This window comes from Schistocerca nitens, chromosome 2 (genome assembly GCF_023898315.1).
Source record: "Schistocerca nitens isolate TAMUIC-IGC-003100 chromosome 2, iqSchNite1.1, whole genome shotgun sequence".
In the NCBI taxonomy this organism is placed as follows: Eukaryota; Metazoa; Arthropoda; class Insecta; order Orthoptera; family Acrididae; genus Schistocerca; species Schistocerca nitens.
In genome coordinates, this window is record NC_064615.1 from 1047939304 (window position 1) to 1047957903 (window position 18600).

The following is an 18600-nucleotide window of genomic DNA, read 5'->3' on the forward strand; positions in this document are numbered from 1 at the left end:
GAAATTATTAGTCCTCTCATTTATTAGTACATTATAATCACCTTTGTATGACATTTTTATATAAAAGCCTCTCTCTTCATTAAAAAACATCTTCACAACAAGTCAGAATTAGTAAAGAATGATGTCAGAGATGTCTGATTTAATAGCAGTACACTCTGGTTTTTGTATCTATGATTATCACAACCAGGCTACAATTGGTTATGACTTTTTGCCCACCCCATACATAAGTTTCCTATCGGAAATATTAGTTCACTGCTCTCATAATTTCACCATTTTTAGTACTTTGTTGATTAACTCACCTGCCAGGGGTATGCTCCATAAGAGGTCTCGGTGCCACCAACAATCTTAGGATAAGGGGCTCCATTCCTGTGTGGATGGTGCTCAACCTCTCTTGTTCCACAACTGATGACTGGCACAGGGCTTGTAAAGGGAAATTTAGGATAGCCACCACTTCTTCGTAATCTGGCTGTTGCAAAAAAAGGAATTAAGTTCAAACTTTTAATTTATTTATATGCCTTAAACAGTACTCATTTAAAATTTACTTCTTACAGTGATCAAACAGTCCACAGGTGTACTGTTGGTCCAAGTGTCAATGGGCACAATATTTCAGCAATCAACATGTCACTCCCATCAGATGCACTGATGAACAGAGCTCCTGAGGATGTGTACTTATATACCCTCCCACCACAAGCCATTCCCTCCACGGTCCGCACCTGAGGGCATGCATCGGCAGCTGAGCTCGTGCAGAGACTTGCAGCAGCATCAATTCTGATGTAGTTTCCCTGTCTGTCCTGCTTGCCAGATCACTGAGTTTACTTCACATCTTCTTAATTAGGCCCAATGCTGATTCCCAAGCCTTGTTGAGATTATAGCTGCAGTCCTGATTGATAAGATTATCCTGTGTGAATTTCAGTGGCTTCTTTAATGGCTCTGTCCCATTGGAGGTCTGCACAAAAATCCTGGTATGTTCATATTCCATAGAGTAATTCTCTAACAAACAGTGCTCTGTGACTGCCGACTTATTGGGGTACATTAGTCAAGCGTGCCACTGGTCTTCTCAGCATCGACCACTCATGGTGCACACTGTTTGTCCAATAAATGTCTTACTACATTGGCACTGAGTTTGACATACCCCAGCCTTCAACAAACCAAGGTAATCTTTGACACTCCCAAATTGTAGTGGACTGTTAAGGCAGCCAGTCCACAGTGAAGAAGCCGAAAGGGCACGCGTCAACTCACGCCATCTGGCGTTAAGTCTGGAACAGGATTCGTAATGAATGTGATAAAGAAAAGAACGTAGCTACTAGAACACTTAACTTTTATATCGTCCTTTGGTATACAGCATTCTTGATGATACAAGTGAGACTATCTTGAGATACATGCAATGGTACAAATGGCGCCTTGCTAGGTCGTAGCCATTAACTTAGCTGAAGGCTATTCTAATTGTCTCTCGGCAAATGAGAGAAAAGCTTCGTACGTGTAGTCGCTAGCAATGTCGTCCGTACAACTGGGGCGAGTGCTAGTACGTCTCTCGAGACCTGCCTTGTGGTGGCGCTCGGTCTGCGATCCTGACAGTGGCGACACGCGGGTCCGACATGTACTAATGGACCGCGGCCGATTTAAGCTACCACCTAGCAAGTGTGGTGTCTGGCGGTGACACCACACAAATAATGCCTGTCTTTTATTTGGTGGGCAAATAATGGTTCTTACATGGTGCATTTTTAGTACGCATCCAACTTTTTCAATAGCATGCTGGTGTATAGTATAAATGCGGTGGCTACCTTTTCCTCCATATTTTCTTCTGTCTTCACAGGCTGTACTGTGGTGGTGGAGCAAGAGTGTGTTTAAATTATCATTCTAATATCCATTTTTTTGAAACACAGTTCTGAGGTCCTCAAGTTCCTGTGGCAGACACTCTGCATCTGAGATGGGCCCTGTAGCATATCCCAGGATTTTAGCACAGACTTCCAAATACAGGGGCAGCATCATTAGAGAAGCCAACAAAATTTGCACCAGGGACAATCTTATCAATTGGTAGTGTGGCTATAATCTCAGCAAGGCTTCGGAAATAGCACTGGGTCTAATTAAGAAGACGCTCAGGAAACACAATGATCTGGTGACTGGTGTGGGCAGAGAAACTACGTCGAAGCCACCACAAATGCCAATGTGACTGGTAACACTTACCCTCAGGCACGGATCACAGAGGGAATGGCTTGCAGTGGGAGGGGATATAAGTCAGCCATGCACCCTCAGAAGCTCAGTTTGTCAGTGCACCTGATGATGTTGGTATGTCTGATTGACAAAATATTGGGACTGTTGAAAACTGTGGACTGGCAGCACACCCATCAACTGTTTGATCAACAAATACACCATGAGAAACAGAAAATTACTTCTTACAGTGTCTGTCGACTTACGTGGAGCCTGTGTGTATTTCATATCTTCATGTGGCGCAGCCAATAACAAGTGCGCCACAAACAAAATTCCAGTTGTTTTACCAATAAGCAGCATTTTCAAAAAAGTTGTGTGGTGTCCTTTTTTTGTAGATCCTTATTTGGCAGAGCACCAAGACCCTCCTTCTGAAATGTATAGAAGAAATGATTGTAATATGGTGAAGACACACACAAACATTTTAAAGTTTTTATTTAAATATCTCTGTAAAATGTTATCATTACAAACCAAAATAAAGAAATATGTGAAGCACACTTGGTAGCTCCAAAAACTGGCATTGTGATCCTTCACAACATAAATTTATACCACAGGAGTGGGAAAAGACTTAATTCAAGTTATGCTTAAATGGGTAGTAATATGTGTCAGACTATAGGATTCTCAACTACTAACATTAGATGGAAGCTCCATTTGAATGACAATTATTTGCAGTCTGCTTTTGTGCTGCAGAAGGTTTTCTGTGTACACTTGAAAATCCCTTTCAGAAATATGTCAGATTAACAAAGAAACAGATGAGTTGAATAGTTATTACCTTCAGGAGTTACATCTCCTAATAGACGTAACAAATAAGAAATAAAGTAAAGAGAACTCCTGATTTCTGGAACCACAGGCTGCTTCTTCAGCAAAAACAAAAAAGGGGAAAAAGTCTGGAGACGGTGGGAACATAGGACAGGGAAAGGAAATGTTGGGTGGCGGGATAGAGCAGAGGGGGTAGGTTCAAACAGGTGCTGGAAGATTTCTTGGGGAAAGGCAGCCCATTCTTCACAGAGTGCTGCACAGAGGAGAGGTATCAATGTCAGTCAGTGAGGCCTGACAGTAAGTCGGCATTCCAAAACGTCCCAAAGGTGTTCTATAGGATTCAGGTTAGGACTCTGTGCAGGCTAGTCCATTACAGGGATGGTACTGTCATGTAACCACTCCGCCACAGACCGTGCATTATGAACAGGTGCTCGATCATGCTGAAAAATGCAATCGCCATCCCTGAATTGCTCTTCAACAGTGGGAAGGAATAAGGTGCTTAAAACATCAATGTAGGCCTATGCTGTGATAGTGCCATGCAAAACAACAAAGGGTGCAAGCCCCCTCCATGAAAAACATGACCACACCATAACACCACCGCCTCCAAATTTTACTGTTGGCACTGCACACACTGGCAGATGATATTCACTGGGCATTTGGCATACCTACACATTGGATCACCACATAGTGTACCATGATTTGTCACTCCATACAACGTTTTTCCACTGTTAAATCGTCCAATGTTTACACTCCTTACACCAAGCGAGGCACTGTTTGGCATTTACTGGCGTGATGTGTGGCTCATGAGCAGCCACTCGACCATGAAATCCAAGTTTTCTCACCTCCCGCCTAATTGTCATAGTACTTGCACTGTATACTCATGCAGTTTGGAATTACTGTGTGGTGGTCTGGATAGATGTCTGCTTATTACACATTACGGCCCTCTTCAACTGTCAGCAGTCTCTGTCAGTCAACATATGAGGCTGGTCTGTACGCTTTTGTGCTGTACATGTCCCTTCACATTTCCATTTCACTATCACATCTGAAACAGTGGACCTAGGGATGTTTAGGAGTGTGGAAATCTTGTGTACAGACGTATGACAGAAGTGACACCCAATCACCTGACCACATTTGAAGTCCATGAGTTCCATGGATTGCCCCATTCTGCTGTCTCACGATGTTTAATGACTACTGAGGTCGCTGATATGGCTTTCCTGGCAGTAGATGGCAGCACAATGCACCTAATATGAAAAACGTATGTTTTTGGGGCTGACCAGATACTTTTGATCACATAGTGTGTACATTGCAACAGAGTACTTACTCATTGACAACATCCTTTTGTACTTATTTGTTTATGTATTAGTTATGCAACTTCATGGCACTGATTGATAGCTGTATGCAATACTGTACGCAAACACAATTTTTAAAAATTGCTCTCATATCAATGGAGCAAAAATGTATTGCTCCGGCTGTAGTATGTAAACAACCCAGTGCATAAAAATGCCATACAACTGTGGACATTACTGTGTTAGAAGAACGTAAGAGATGTACATGTCTATATTACCCCAAATAATCAGCTGAGGACAGTCTAGAAAACCAAATTTAGGAAAATTATTGGTTATATTATGCTTTATAAAATCACAAAATTATGCTGGAATTTTTTATTTACCTAGTTTGATGGTAGTTACCTTTTAAAATACATTCAGTAATTAGTTAAAACAAACAATTATTATAGTAGTAAGCAGATTAGCTGAAAACGAGTGGTGTGAATCATGATAGTTTACGGTGCCGCGGGCACACTTAGAAATTGTCCCGGTGCGCGAACCTTCTAGTAAAGTCTGTCGCCGGCGGGCCAGCGCTGCGGCCGCGGCGACATCAAAAGGACTGGAGCAGAAGCGCCTGGAACCCTCCGCCTCGCGTCACTTCGACGTTTCGAGACATTACAACGCCGCGGCTATATAAAGCCCACCCTACTGTCGCAGTCATTCAATGTGGACAGTTTATTCAGTGTATGTGCAGACGTGTTTAGACTTTAGTGTCTAGTGGACTATTTCATATGATTATATTTTATTCATTTACTTTAGTCTCTTAGTGTATTGTTAATTAAGTTTGCAATGTATAAATTTATTACCAAAAAGGCGCGCTTGGAAGTTGATGATACTGCAAGTCAACCTCCAACAATTATTGTGTGTCGTCAATTGCTTCGTCGTCTTCAGGCGAGAACCGTTCACAGCTGAAAACTGGACAATCCGGTACCGGAAGATCATTTCAGAAGTCTTGGTTGATCAAATATACATGGCTGGAATATGAAGCATGTACCGACAAAGTTTCTTGCAAAAACTGCAAAGAGGCAGATGCTAAAAATCTATTACAGTTTTCTTCAAAAAAAGAAGATGCATTTACTTCCGTAGGGTTTTCTAACTGGAAAAAGGCTTTGGAACAGTTCCGTCTTCATGAAAATACGTTTACGCATACATAAGGTATTCTGAGACTAAATTCAATCACTAACCGAAGTGTGGCCTCCCAATTGAATGAACAGTTAGCGATATGAAGAAAGGCCGTTTAGCTCTTGAGACAGTTTTTACTACCGTGCAATTTCTATGCCGACAAGGACTTGGTTCAAATGGCTCTGAGCACTATGGGACTTAACTTCTGAGGTCATCAGTCCCCTAGAACTTAGAACTACTTAAACCTAACTAACCTAAGGACGTCACACACATCCATGTCCGAGGCAGGATTCGAACCTGCGACGGTAGCGGTCGCGTGGTTCCAGACTGTAGCGCCTAGAACCGCTCGGCCACTCCGGCCAGCTCCGACAAGGACTAGCAATTAGAGGGCACGAAGATGTAAACACAATTTTTTTTCAATTGTTGGAACTCTGAAAGAATGACATACCTGGGTTTAAAGATTGCTTAGCATACTTTTCGACTGAAAATATTAGACATACTGTGGACGTCCCACGATATTCAAAACGTGATCATTGATCGACTAGGAAAGTCTGTGTAGAGAAAGGTATTGGCTTCAATCAAGAACACTGAATATTTTTCTGTTATGGTTGATGAAACAAGTGATTCTTCGATTCACGAACAAGTGTCATTTTGTATTCGTACTATTAATGATTCCTTAATCATCAACAAAGACTTCGCTGGCTCATATTGGACCCCAAACACTGAATGACAAACTCTGTGTAGTATTTCAAAAGACGTTTTTGCTCGCCTTTATTTGTCAATGGATATCTTAAGAGGATAGTGTTATGATGGTGCCTCGAATATGAGAGGTAAGTTCAAAGGACTAGAAAAGTTAGTTTTGGATATACAACTAAAAGCACGTTAGGGTGTAAGACCCAATTAAAACCCGCTATTTGCATACTTTTCGACTGAAAATATTAGGCATACTGTATTAACTTTATTAACTGTATTAAAGCAATAACTTTGAGGTGTTGTTTTTATTTAGTGAACCCTGAGCCTTATTCAAAGTAAGCTTAAATTAGCTATTTCACTTATTAATCAAAGTGCTATGACTCTGCGACAGCAATGTTTTGTTTTTTTCTTTCAATGATAGTTCAGGATTTATTTAAATATAATTTCAATCTTTTCAGAGCTATATATTCACTACTCTATAATAGTCTATAAGCATGATTATTACTGTAAATTAAATTAGCTTTCTACGAAAATGCCGTGCGTGTTTATGTTTTGTTTCTTTTTTCAAAGCCAAAAAATGTCAGGGTTGTCGAGTTTCCCGAAGTGTCGAGTTATCGAGAGTCCAGTTTTCATAGTTTTAATGTTGATCGTATGACTCTAAAATGCTTAAAAAAACTTTGGTTACTAAGGACAAATCCAAAACAGCGATAACAACAGTATTTCTGCTCTAAGAACTTTTGTTCATGCCTTATGGTTTGAAAAATGCAGTCCAAACACGGCAATGCTCAATTGATGATATCCTCTTCAAGTTTCCCTTCTGTCATGCATACCTGGGCGATATTTTGGTTTTTCTAAATTTTCTGTATGAACATATCACACCCATTTTCGAGACACTGAAATACTTTTGTATAGTGATAAGCAACGAAAAATGCCAACATAGTAAATTCTAAATAATATTTCTCAGCCACTCCATTAGTTGTAACGGGATTCGACCCAAGGCTCATCGCACGGAACTCATCTGTCAGCATCCACAGCCTACAAATTATCACAAATTATGCCAATTTCTCGTCGTGAATAAGTTTTGCAGACATGATTGTTTCATGCAGTAGCCACTCAGACCTCACTGATAAATGTACTGGCATATGTCCACGCGGCAAAACCCTGCAAATGTAACAAGCACTTTATCAAATTATGCTCAGTTTATCACATGGTATGATATTTGCTCATCCACTCACATTTCTGACATTAGCAACACTGCCGTACTCAGAAGCCAATTGAATCTCACTGTAAGTCGTCAGCTTATGATAGAGAACCGCTCGTGGTACATGAAGAAGTGTGGCATTTCAAGGATGATACTGAGGGAAGACCACGTACTATTTATTCTGATCGCCAGCCACTGGTAGAGTCCATATGTAATTCACCAAAAGACTGTTGTCCCCATCGTCTCTGACACCTAGATTGCAGCACACAACTTACGATTGATGTTCAGCACCTCAACGTTTTGGACAGTGTCATGGCTGACTAACTCTCTTGAGTAAATCTATTGACGTGAACTACAATGAGCTCACCAAAGTGTAACAGCAGTATACACAAATATGTAAACCCCTACAAGATATTACGGCTAGTTTCAAACTGAACGGTGCACCATTCCTGGTTCCTCTGTGCAAGTCTGGTGTAATATGTCACAAAATCATCTCTGGCCTCTCGTCCTACTCAGTATGCAGAAACCTATTTTTCATAGCTTGTATGGACTGTCACACCTGGAAACATGCCCTATGACTAAGCTAGTTGCAAACTGTTTGTCGGGCCACATGTGAAACGAGACTGCAAACTGTGGATTCAAACTTTCACAGCTTCCAACACTGCAATCGGATGGCACACGCAATTGAAACACGGGTGATATGAAATACCTAAAGGTCTTTTCCAACATGATCGGACCCTTCCCACAGTCAAAAGGTTTCCAATACATTCTTTCCACCATGGACTTCCTCATACATTGGGTCAAAGCCACATCCTTGCCAGACATCATGGCAGAAACGACAGCAAGAGTGCTTGTCCACTTGCAAAAATGTTCAAATGTGTGTGAAATCTTATGGGACTTAACTGCTAAGGTCATCAGTCCCTAAGCTTACACACTAATTAGCCTAAATTATCCTAAGGACAAACACACACACCCATGCCCGAGGGAGGACTCGAACCTCAGCCGGGACCATGTCCACTTGCAGATCTCATGTTTCAGTTGCCCTGGCTGCATCACGACTGACCAAGTTTGCCAGTTTGAATCTACATTATTTTCCAAACTCTGTAACCTTTATGGTGTCCAGCATTACTGCATCACAGCCTGTCATCCAAAAAGTAATAGTTTAGTGAAACACTGGCATCGAAGGCTCAAGGCAGCACAAGGATCATAACAGCCCATAATTTTTCTTCTCTCTCGCCGAGAAATGGCCCACCTGTGCCTTGCATGGCGGTCAGCCATGGCACATTTGATCATGTGCACCTGTGCGAAGCTGACTATAACAGCGGTGACCTCCTCCCCAAGTGGATTGGGGACGGGGGGGGGGGGGGGGAGAGGAGGCGGGAATCCGTGGGGTTGTAGCGTCGATAACGCAAGTGAGAGGTAATAAGACTCTTTGGTCACTAGTTGAGAGCCTATGAGGATAGTATCTTTGACACTGTCAGTTTGCGATGAAGAACTGTCTAGTGTACATGCATTCTTGCTGGATCTCCGTGTTGTCAATAAAGTGTATCTTAACAGCATTAATCTGCTGCCTGCATTTCATTACAAGCATTCCAGCCAGGAATACATACAAACTCATGCGGTCATTACTACCAAACCCAGAAAAACTGCCTGTCCTGTGAGATTTGATACATGAACTACACTTTTTGACAGTGATTACCAGAGAAGCTTACAACTTTCGCTGCTTGAACGTCTATCAAAGTTTCATTCACGCTAGAACAACACTGTAATGGTAAGGTCCACTTCCTGTGAACTGATGACACCAGATATTTCAGCAATGTATCCAATGACCAACGACACAGCATGTGTTTGTTTACGTGAGCTCTAAGCACTATGGGACTTAACTTCTGAGGTCATCAGTCACCTAGAACTTAGAACTACCTAAACCTAACTAACCTAAGGACATCACACACATCCATGCCCGAGGCAGGATTCGAACCTGCGACCGTAGCGGTCGCGCGGTTACAGACTGTAGCGCCTAGAACCGCTCGGCCACCCCGGCCGGCGTGAGGACCCAGTTTAGATGAAAACAGTATAGCTGTATTTAAGCACCATGACTAGCAACTCATGTAACAATATTATTAATAAGCCATGGAAGGCATAGTCTTGAATTCTTTTTTATTTGTGCAGCAGACTGTATCGATAGAAACTTTAGAGCAGCAGAAGTACTTGCTGGAAGGGCAAGTAAATTACATATCCCCTCCACCGTTGTTTGCTTGCTTCCTCCACTGCGGTTTCTTTTTCTATTCTTCAGTCGACGGAAAACGGCAAAAATAGGAAGCTTTCGGCCAAATAGCATATTTGCTTCAGCACCCACTCGCCGACTTAGGAAAATACTGCTTCTCAAAGACAGAAACAGGAATACTCACATACCTCTCCCGGTTAGTTGTTAAAAAGTGTTTCTTTCTTTTTCTCGGTTAGTTTTTGTGCCCCTCCATACCTGTTGGGCCTCACTGACCAACCTTTTGGTATGACTGTCAGCTTACGAACGTATGACTTTCTTAAAACTTGTTTAAGGTAGCACTGAAATGAGAGTCGTGTGTACTAGGTCCCGTACTGAGAGGCTGTGATGTGTTCCTTGCTACAGAAAGGAAAAGGTCTTCCTATGGCCATGCGTTTCCTCTGGGAACCAGTTCCGTCAATAACCTTGCAAGGCAGAGGGCGTACGTGGCGCACGGCGCATTAACGTCACCAGCGATTACCTCTCTCCGCTGCAGAGACAGCGGCAGCCAGAGATAAACGAGCTGAGGGCAGGCGAACCGGTTACAGCCGGTTACCCACTCAGTCCTTATCTTGCAAATTGGGGTTACGCTCCCTTTCCCCTGGAGAGGAATCTCTCGCCCGCACATCACGGCAACACATCGAGCCACCGCGATTCCACATACTGGTGGCTAACCTCGAATCCTTGGAATGCATCTAGCGAAAGGCGGCAGTGTGGCTTGGTTGAAATCTAGAATCCACACGGGACACATTTCCCGAATCCGCTTCTTCATACATTTACTGTTTTATTTATCGTCTCCTCGTTTCATTTTCAGATGTCGCCCTAGATTACATTATAATATCGTAAATTTTCGAACTGTCCTGCATTGGTAAACGTCATTACTCCCCGCATACAGTCGTTATCGTTTAAATTTTGCACCTCTTGTCGGCCTGTTTCTATGACTTGATCCACGCTTTGAATTAATTTACTCTGTAAACATCTGAATGCTCAGGAACCCACAAGGCAGTATTAGCAGTAGCAGCCCAAATCATGCATGGTGTTAGTTGTAGTTTTATTCAACAGCAGACCACTTGTACAAGGATGTTAGACATGTAGTGGTATTAACATATCAGAAGAACAAAAATGGAGTAACTCATATTTCAGCCATTTACATACTTATAGGTCTAGTCTGACAAGAATGGGACAGGCAGTTGGCCGTAGCCTTAAAGTAAGAACCATCGCTGCATTTGCCTGAATTAATATAGGGAAACCACGGAAAATCTAAATCGTGACAGCCGAATGAAGATTGAAGCCTCCACCCTCCCGAATACAAGGCCAGTCCGTTTAAAATGGTGTTATCTCATTTGGTTTATTCCCACCGTCCCACTGTACAATACTGTTTTGCAACGAAGTTATTTAACTCTATAAAAGGCTAGTGTAACACCGTTGATTCGTTTCTCACTACCAATCATAGCAAGTATTACACATGTAACAAACATATCACTTCATAAGCTCACCGGAAAAAATTAATCACGCATAGACAAATCATTACAAGTATCATTTAATATCGTGTAATTCCGCCCTTGGAGTTGATAACGGCCTGGATTGGGTTAGAAAGTGAGCCCACAAGGTTGCGTAGGTACGTCGCACCCTATTTAAGCCACTCGCTGAGGACTTGTGGTAGTTCCACCAAATTGCGGAGATGCCGATGTCGGCGTTTTACTTGCCGATGTCCCACAGATTTTCTATGGTGTTCAAGTCAGGTGATTATGCAGGCTAGTCGAGATATAACACTGTGGTGGGAGTCTATAGAAAATCAGTCACATATCCTTAATCCTATGAACTTTGCAGTTATCGTCTACATGTGCGTGTGTGACCAATAGCCTCTTGTGAGGTGATCGATTCCAAATGTTCACTCCTTGCAGTTCCCGTCGTAGAGTTCTCTCGCTAACAGGTAGGAATGGACCTCCGTTCACTGCATGCACCAATGGTTGATGGGTTTGGAGACGATTCTGATTCACAAGCCGCGAAACGCGTCTCTGGTCTCTTTCAGTTAGAATCTTTTTCCCGACCACAGTTTTAACCTCGTGTTTCGTGGCCACGTGTGTTGTACATTGCTTGTAGACACGTTCGACAGTCCTCCGCGAAACACCAGATAACGCCGGGCATGCCCAAACATGATTGCCCCATTCTGCCACTCTGCAACAGCCTAACATTTATTTATGTTATGTGCAATGTCGCTTGAAACCTAAATGTCTCACTGATCGCTGCTGCCTTATTCTCATAGTGAGGTAGTGCGCACGCAGTTGAGCATGACACGATCGCTGAGCCAACTGTAAAGGCTTAACGATCACTTGTGCTTGCGCACTGGGATGACGCACGTTTTGTTCTGTGAGTTTAATTTAACATTACAGATCTATCAGCTGACATCAAGACCATGGCGACGATGTTTTTTCTACGTTTCGTGTGCCACTACTTCTCATTTGCTAGCCTGAAAAACCGAGTCAGCAATCCTCCATAATGATTGAGGTGTTGAGCTCAGAAAGAGGATAGGGTGATAGTATTATACATTGCATAGCTCTCGGAGTAAGGTGCTCCAGAGAAGAATAAAAGGAAGAAAACTTAATGCGAACGTGTTATGTAAAAGATAGATATTTTATTATTCTTTCTGTTATTATTTGATTACTAGCTGCGCCCAGCCACCCTTTGGTGTGGTTCAGTCTGCTTAAATGAAAAAAAAGAGAAGTCACACATTTCTGTCATGTATGGGAATTCGATATACGTCCTGATCTCCTTCTCTCCCCTGTCTCTGTCCATTTCCGAATCCTCCGTTCTGTGTCCATCTACTCCTCTCTCCCCCCCCCCTCCTCGCTGTCCATCACCTCCCCCTTCCCCTCTCTCTGTCTCTCTTCTTCTCGCCTGCGATCTCCATCTCCTAATGCCCCCTCTCTCTTCCCCTCTCTCTCTACATCACCTCCTCCCCCTTTCTCTGCCCATCTTCTCCTTCTCCCCTGTCTCACCATCTCATCCCGCCCCCCCCCCCCCCCTCTCTGTCATTCTGAATCACAGTTTTCGCGAGCAGTTTGTCCTTTGTTATTGTTTTCCTGCGATTATTACAAATAATACTGAGACGCGCCAGGCAGAGGTTATACCACGCAATTTGTATTGGCACCGCCGAGTCTTAATTACATTAGCATTAAAAATTTTTCCACTCACAACCTCCCACTTCCACCCACCGCGACCAAAACACCGTAGTGCACAATGGAAGGCTTAAGGCTACTCCCATGCATAAACGGCATTGGTTTGGAGTGAATAGTTGTGGCTACAAAGTGAAATATGGAGACACACGTCCCAAACCGTTACTCTGTGTCATCTAAGAAATCCTTCTCTTACGGTATAGTGGCTTGCGGAGTATCTGTGTAGATGTAGAATGTCATTGTAGATGGATGCATGGTACTGTCTTTCGGACATGTCCGAAAGAACAGACACGACTCATTCACATAATGGATTCGCCTCGGTGGGCAATGAATCCACAATCTTCAGTACGTATGCACATTTCGTTCGACCTCCGGTGGGAATCTAAAATTTGCAAGCATGGAGGACATGAACGGGGACTGCGATAGGTCGGTAGGTGGGAGAGTGAGTCGGCCGGGGACCGCGCCGAGAAAGTCTGCGCATTTGCAATAAACACTGTGTCCGGATGGTGTAGTGGTTAAAGCAACTGTCTAGGAAACAGGAGACCCTGGGTTCGAGTCCCAATGAGGCACGTATTTTCATTCGTCGTCGGTGATTCCATATAGGGTCCTGATAGTTGATATCAACAGCTAGAGGAACTATTGATATCAGTTGTATCGGGACTTTACTTTCCTTTCTCCCCCCTCCACTTTCAATTTACATAAAATCCTTCACTACATAGCATGCATTACTTAACAGATACTTTTTTACTGCCTTTTTAAAGAATTTCGTTTCAGTACTTCTCGTATCACTTGCCGCTACTTTTACGTCTAACATTTATTTATTAGAGAGAAAAATGCTAAGTTGTTTAGTAATTCGGAGTCCACGATAAACTGGAGGACTCCAATAACTGGCTGCGTAATTATTCGTGTTCAGGTAAAAGCCAGCGTCCAGTCACGCAGGTTCACGTTTCGTACGGCTTTCCTAAGTTCATTCACACCAATGCAAAGATATTTCGTTTGGTACGGCCATACATGATTGCTGTCCTCTTCCGTGACCCGCGACCAAATGAGCGAGAGACGCATCTTTGCCTATCTCACTGCTGATGAGAGGGCACACACTAAGTTTCTGTTAGTTTTGATGACTTACTGAAACAGCCTCCAAAGGCGAGAGCGCTTAAGCGTGCTAGTGTGATGAAGGAAGAAATTTTTAATCATCACAGTTTCGTAAGTAACGGGACAAAAGATGTTGGTGCAAATATTCTGAACACTCAACATTGTGCCGGTGACCCCTAAAACCCTCAGACCTCTCATTTAATGAGCCAGTGGGACATAGTTACTGGCAGTATACATCGACACTTTTCTTTTTACCTTTTGACAGAGATATCGGTAATCTGTTCTACCCTGTACAAATAGTACAAAGGTAATCGTAAACGATGACCAATTTGTTTTCTTAACCTTACTCACCATCTACGTGAATCCAGAGTTTCGGGATTCAAGCTTCAGTCGGTCTTAGAATTTATTCCGCCACTTAAGGAAGGAAGGAAGGTAGGAAAGAAGGTCAATGTCTAAAGTCCCGTCGACATCGAGGTCAATAGAGACCGAGCACAAGCTCGAACATTTCATAGGAACTTACTCGGCATTTGCCTGGAATGATTTAGGGAAATCATGGAAAACTTACATCTGGATGACCAGAGGCGGATTTGAACCGTCTGCCTCCGAATGCGAGTCCAGTATGCTAACCACTGCGACACCTTGCTCGGTTTCTGTAACTTAATGCATCGCTTCTTTCATAACTGGCAGCGATTTATATATTCAAAACAAGGCTAAATCAGTAAAATTTCATGGTTCTGATAAAAAAATCTCAGTACAAGCTTTTAAGTCTGCCGTGGGTTGAGTGGTGTGCCTTCCGGGTTTTTATGCCACTCTGTTCATAAACGTGCTTCACCGATGTAGTGCACATTTATTTACCTTCTCATGTGGGTGGTTGTCATGAAAATTGCTGCACTGATCGGTTTATGTAAAATATATTCAGTAATATCTTATTTGATCAATAAAGAAGTGACTGATAAATTGAATTCTTTATCAATAAAATAATTCGTTGAAAATCATTTCTTAAAGAGCTACAGCAGCTAGTGACGAGCCAATTCCCGTTTTCTCGTTAGTAACTTTCCTTTGTCGGATATGATTCCATTGCGTTAAAGATCCAATTGTTCTCAATTTGTTATACACTCAGCTGGCGGCTACACGGGTAGCGGAGGCTGTGTGGCGTGGACTGGGCGGTTTTTTAGGTTAGAAGGCCTCGGGAAAGTACGGGACGGGCTGCAACCTCAAAGGGTGCATGGCAAATACAGGACGTGCTTGGATCAAGGAACACTCGGAATTGTAGTTGTAAATTGTTGTAGTTGTGCCGGGAAAGCCCCTGAGCTTAAAGCGCTAATAGAAAGCACAGAAGCTGAAAGCGTTATAGGTACAGAAAGCTGGCTAAAGCCTGAAATAAGTTCTGCAGAAATTTTTACGAAGTCTCAGACGGTGTTCAGGAAAGATAGATTAGGCAGAAATGGTGGTGGAGTGTTTGTGTCTTTCAGTAGTGGTTTATCTTGTAGCGAAGTCGAAGTAGATACTCCGTGCGAATTGGTATGGGTGGAGGTTATACTTAACACCCGAACTAAGTTAATAGTTGGCTCCTTCTACCAACCCCCAGACTCCGATGATATAGTTGCTGAACAGTTCAGAGAAAATTTGACTCTCGTAACAAATAAATACCCCACTCATACGGTTATAGTTGGTGGGGACTTCAACCTTCCCTCGATATGTTGGCAAAAATACTTGTTCAAAACCGGTGGTAGGCAGAAAACATCTTCCGAGATTGTCCTAAATGCTTTCTCCGAAAATTATTTCGAGCAGTTAGTCCACGAACCCACGCGAATTGTAAATGGTTGCGAAAACACACTTGACCTCTTAGCCACAAACAATCCAGAGCTAATAGAGAGCATCATGACTGATACAGGGATTAGTGATAACAAGGTCGTTGTAGCTAGGCTCAATACCGTTTCTTCCAAATCCACCAGAAACAAACGCAAAATAATTTTATTTAGAAAAGCGGATAAAGTGTCACTAGAAGCCTTACTAAGAGACAATCTCCATTCCTCCCGAACTGACTATGCAAATGTAGACGAGATGTGGCTCAAATTCAAAGATATAGTAGCAACAGCAATTCAGAGATTCATACCTCATAAATTGGTAAGAGATGGAACTGATCCCCCATGGTACACAAAACAGGTCCGAACGCTGTTGCAGAGGCAACGGAAAAAGCATGCGAAGTTCAGAAGAACGCGAAATCCCGAAGATTGGCTAAAATTACAGACACGCGAAATTTGGCACGCACTTCAATGCGAGATGCCTTTAATAGGTTCCACAACGAAACATTGTCTCGAAATTTGGTAGAAAATCCGAAGAAATTCTGGTCGTATGTAAAGTCAAGACGCAGTCAATACCTTCGCTGCGCAGTGCCGATGGTACTGTTACCGACGACTGTGCCGCTAAAGCGGAGTTATTGAACGCAGTTTTCCGAAAGTCCTTCACCAGGGAAGACGAATGGAATATTCCAGAATTTGAAAGACGAACAGCTGCTAGCATGAGTTTCTTAGAAGTAGATACCTTAGGGGTTGCGAAGCAACTCAAATCGCTTGATACGTGCAAGTCTTCAGGTCCAGATTGTATACCGATTAGGTTCCTGATATAATAGCTCCCTACTTAGCAATCATATACAACCGCTCGCTCACCGATAGATCTGTACCTACAGATTGGAAAATTGCGCAGGTCGCACCAGTGTTTAAGAAGGGTAGTAGGAGTAATCCATCGAACTACAGACCTATATCATTGACGTCGGCTTGCAGTAGGGTTTTGGAGCATATACTGTATTCAAACATTATGAATCACCTCGAAGGGAACGATCTATTGATACGTAATCGGCATGGTTTCAGAAAACATCGTTCTTGTGCAACGTAGTTAGCTCTTTATTCGCACGAAGTAATGGCCGCGATCGACAGGGGATCTCAAGTTGATTCCGTATTTCTAGATTTCCTGAAAGCTTTTGACACCGTTCCTAACAAGCGACTTCTAATCAAGCTGCGGGCCTATGGGGTATCGTCTCAGTTGTGCGACTGGATTCGTGATTTCCTGTCAGGAATGTTGCAGTTCGTAGTAATAGACGGCAAATCATCGAGTAAAACTGAAGTGATATCAGGTGTTCCCCAGGGAAGCGTCCTGGGACCTCTGCTGTTCCTGACCTATATAAATGACCTGGGTGAAAATCTGAGCAGTTCTCTTAGGTTGTTCGCAGATGATGCTGTAATTTACCGTCTAGTAAGGTCATCCGAAGACCAGTATCAGTTGCAAAGCGATTTAGAAAAGATTGCTGTATGGTGTGGCAGGTGGCAGTTGACGCTAAATAACGAAAAGTGTGAGGTGATCCACATGAGTTCCAAAAGAAATCCGTTGGAATTCGATTACTCGATAAATAGTACAATTCTCAAGGCTGTCAGTTCAACTAAGTACCTGGGTGTTAAATTTACGAACAACTTCAGTTGGAAAGACCACATAGAAAATATTGTGGGGAAGGCGAGCCAAAGGTTGCGTTTCATTGGCAGGACACTTAGAAGATGCAACAAGTCCACTAAAGAGACAGCTTACACTACACTCATTCGTCCTCTGTTAGAATATTGCTGCGCGGTGTGGGATCCTTACCAGGAGGGATTGACGGAGGACATCGAAAGGGTGCAAAAAAGGACAGCTCGTTTTGTATTATCACGTAATATGGGAGAGAGTGTGGCAGATGTGATACGTGAGTTGGGATGGAAGTCATTAAAGCAAAGACGTTTTTCGTCGCGGCGAGATCTATTTACGAAATTTCAGTCACCAACTTTCTCTTCCAAATGCGAAAATATTTTGTTGAGCCCAGCCTACTTAGATAGGAATGATCATCAAAATAAAATAAGAGAAATCAGAGCTCGAACAGAAAGGTTTACGTGTTCGTTTTTTCCCGCGCGCTGTTCGGGAGTGGAATGGTAGAGAGATAGTATGACTGTGGTTCGATGAACCCTCTGCCAAGCACTTAAATGTGAATTGCACTGTAATCATGCAGAAATGTACGACGTGTAGGATGAGTACGTTGAGGATATCTTTCAGCCCATAAGTCTCTAGCTCTCACTGAATTTCGTTGTCATTCTCCGTAGATGAGAAGCATATTTACTTGTTCTTCGAAGGAATACATCATTCACATTCGCTTGATTCTACTATACAAGTCTTACCATTCCTATTAGTGTTGTACTGCGAAACAGCCGAATGGTGTTTACATGTCAATGACATTTTAAATGGATATTTACTATTTACACGATATACGAGACAGAATCGTCAGAGCATGTGCTCCGATAAGTGCCGAAGTGATACGAAATACCACGCAATCCATTATAAGAAGATTGCAGCACTGCATTGATACCAATGGTCATCACTTCGAACGCCTTCTGTAAATGTACGTTCATGCCACCTTTTTGACCTTCGTTGACCTTAGTATTACATATCCTTGGATTCGTCTCGATAGCCTCTATCAGAAAATAAGAACCAGACTATAGCATCCCATTTAAAAAAAAGTTGACATTCATATCTCTGACGCCACCCCACCTAGCAACAAAAAACCGTCTATTATAGCCCCCGTTGTTCCATGCAACATATGTCCCACAAACTTTTCAGCTATCATACTTTCGGAGTTATTCTAGATGGCAATAGTTAGTGACTCACCCTGTATAGCACTGAGAACCCCAGACTCGGGATGATCAACACGACAGCGCCCTAACCACGATTATTAATGTACTTTTTGGAAAC

General features: G+C 42.8%; 1 protein-coding gene across 2 annotated transcripts in view; it reads right to left on the reverse strand.

Moving 5' to 3' along the window:
* LOC126237389 (mast cell tryptase-like) overlaps window positions 1-18600 on the reverse strand; it is a 130233-nt gene that overhangs the window by 28690 nt on the left and 82943 nt on the right. For both annotated transcript variants that reach the window (XM_049947477.1, XM_049947476.1), the window contains exons 2-3: window positions 2415-2576; window positions 300-466 (exon numbers count right to left, since the gene is read on the reverse strand). In XM_049947477.1, coding sequence (XP_049803434.1) covers window positions 300-466; window positions 2415-2508 — 261 coding nt within the window. In that variant the 5' untranslated portion in view covers window positions 2509-2576. The remainder of the gene's footprint in view (window positions 1-299; window positions 467-2414; window positions 2577-18600) is intronic.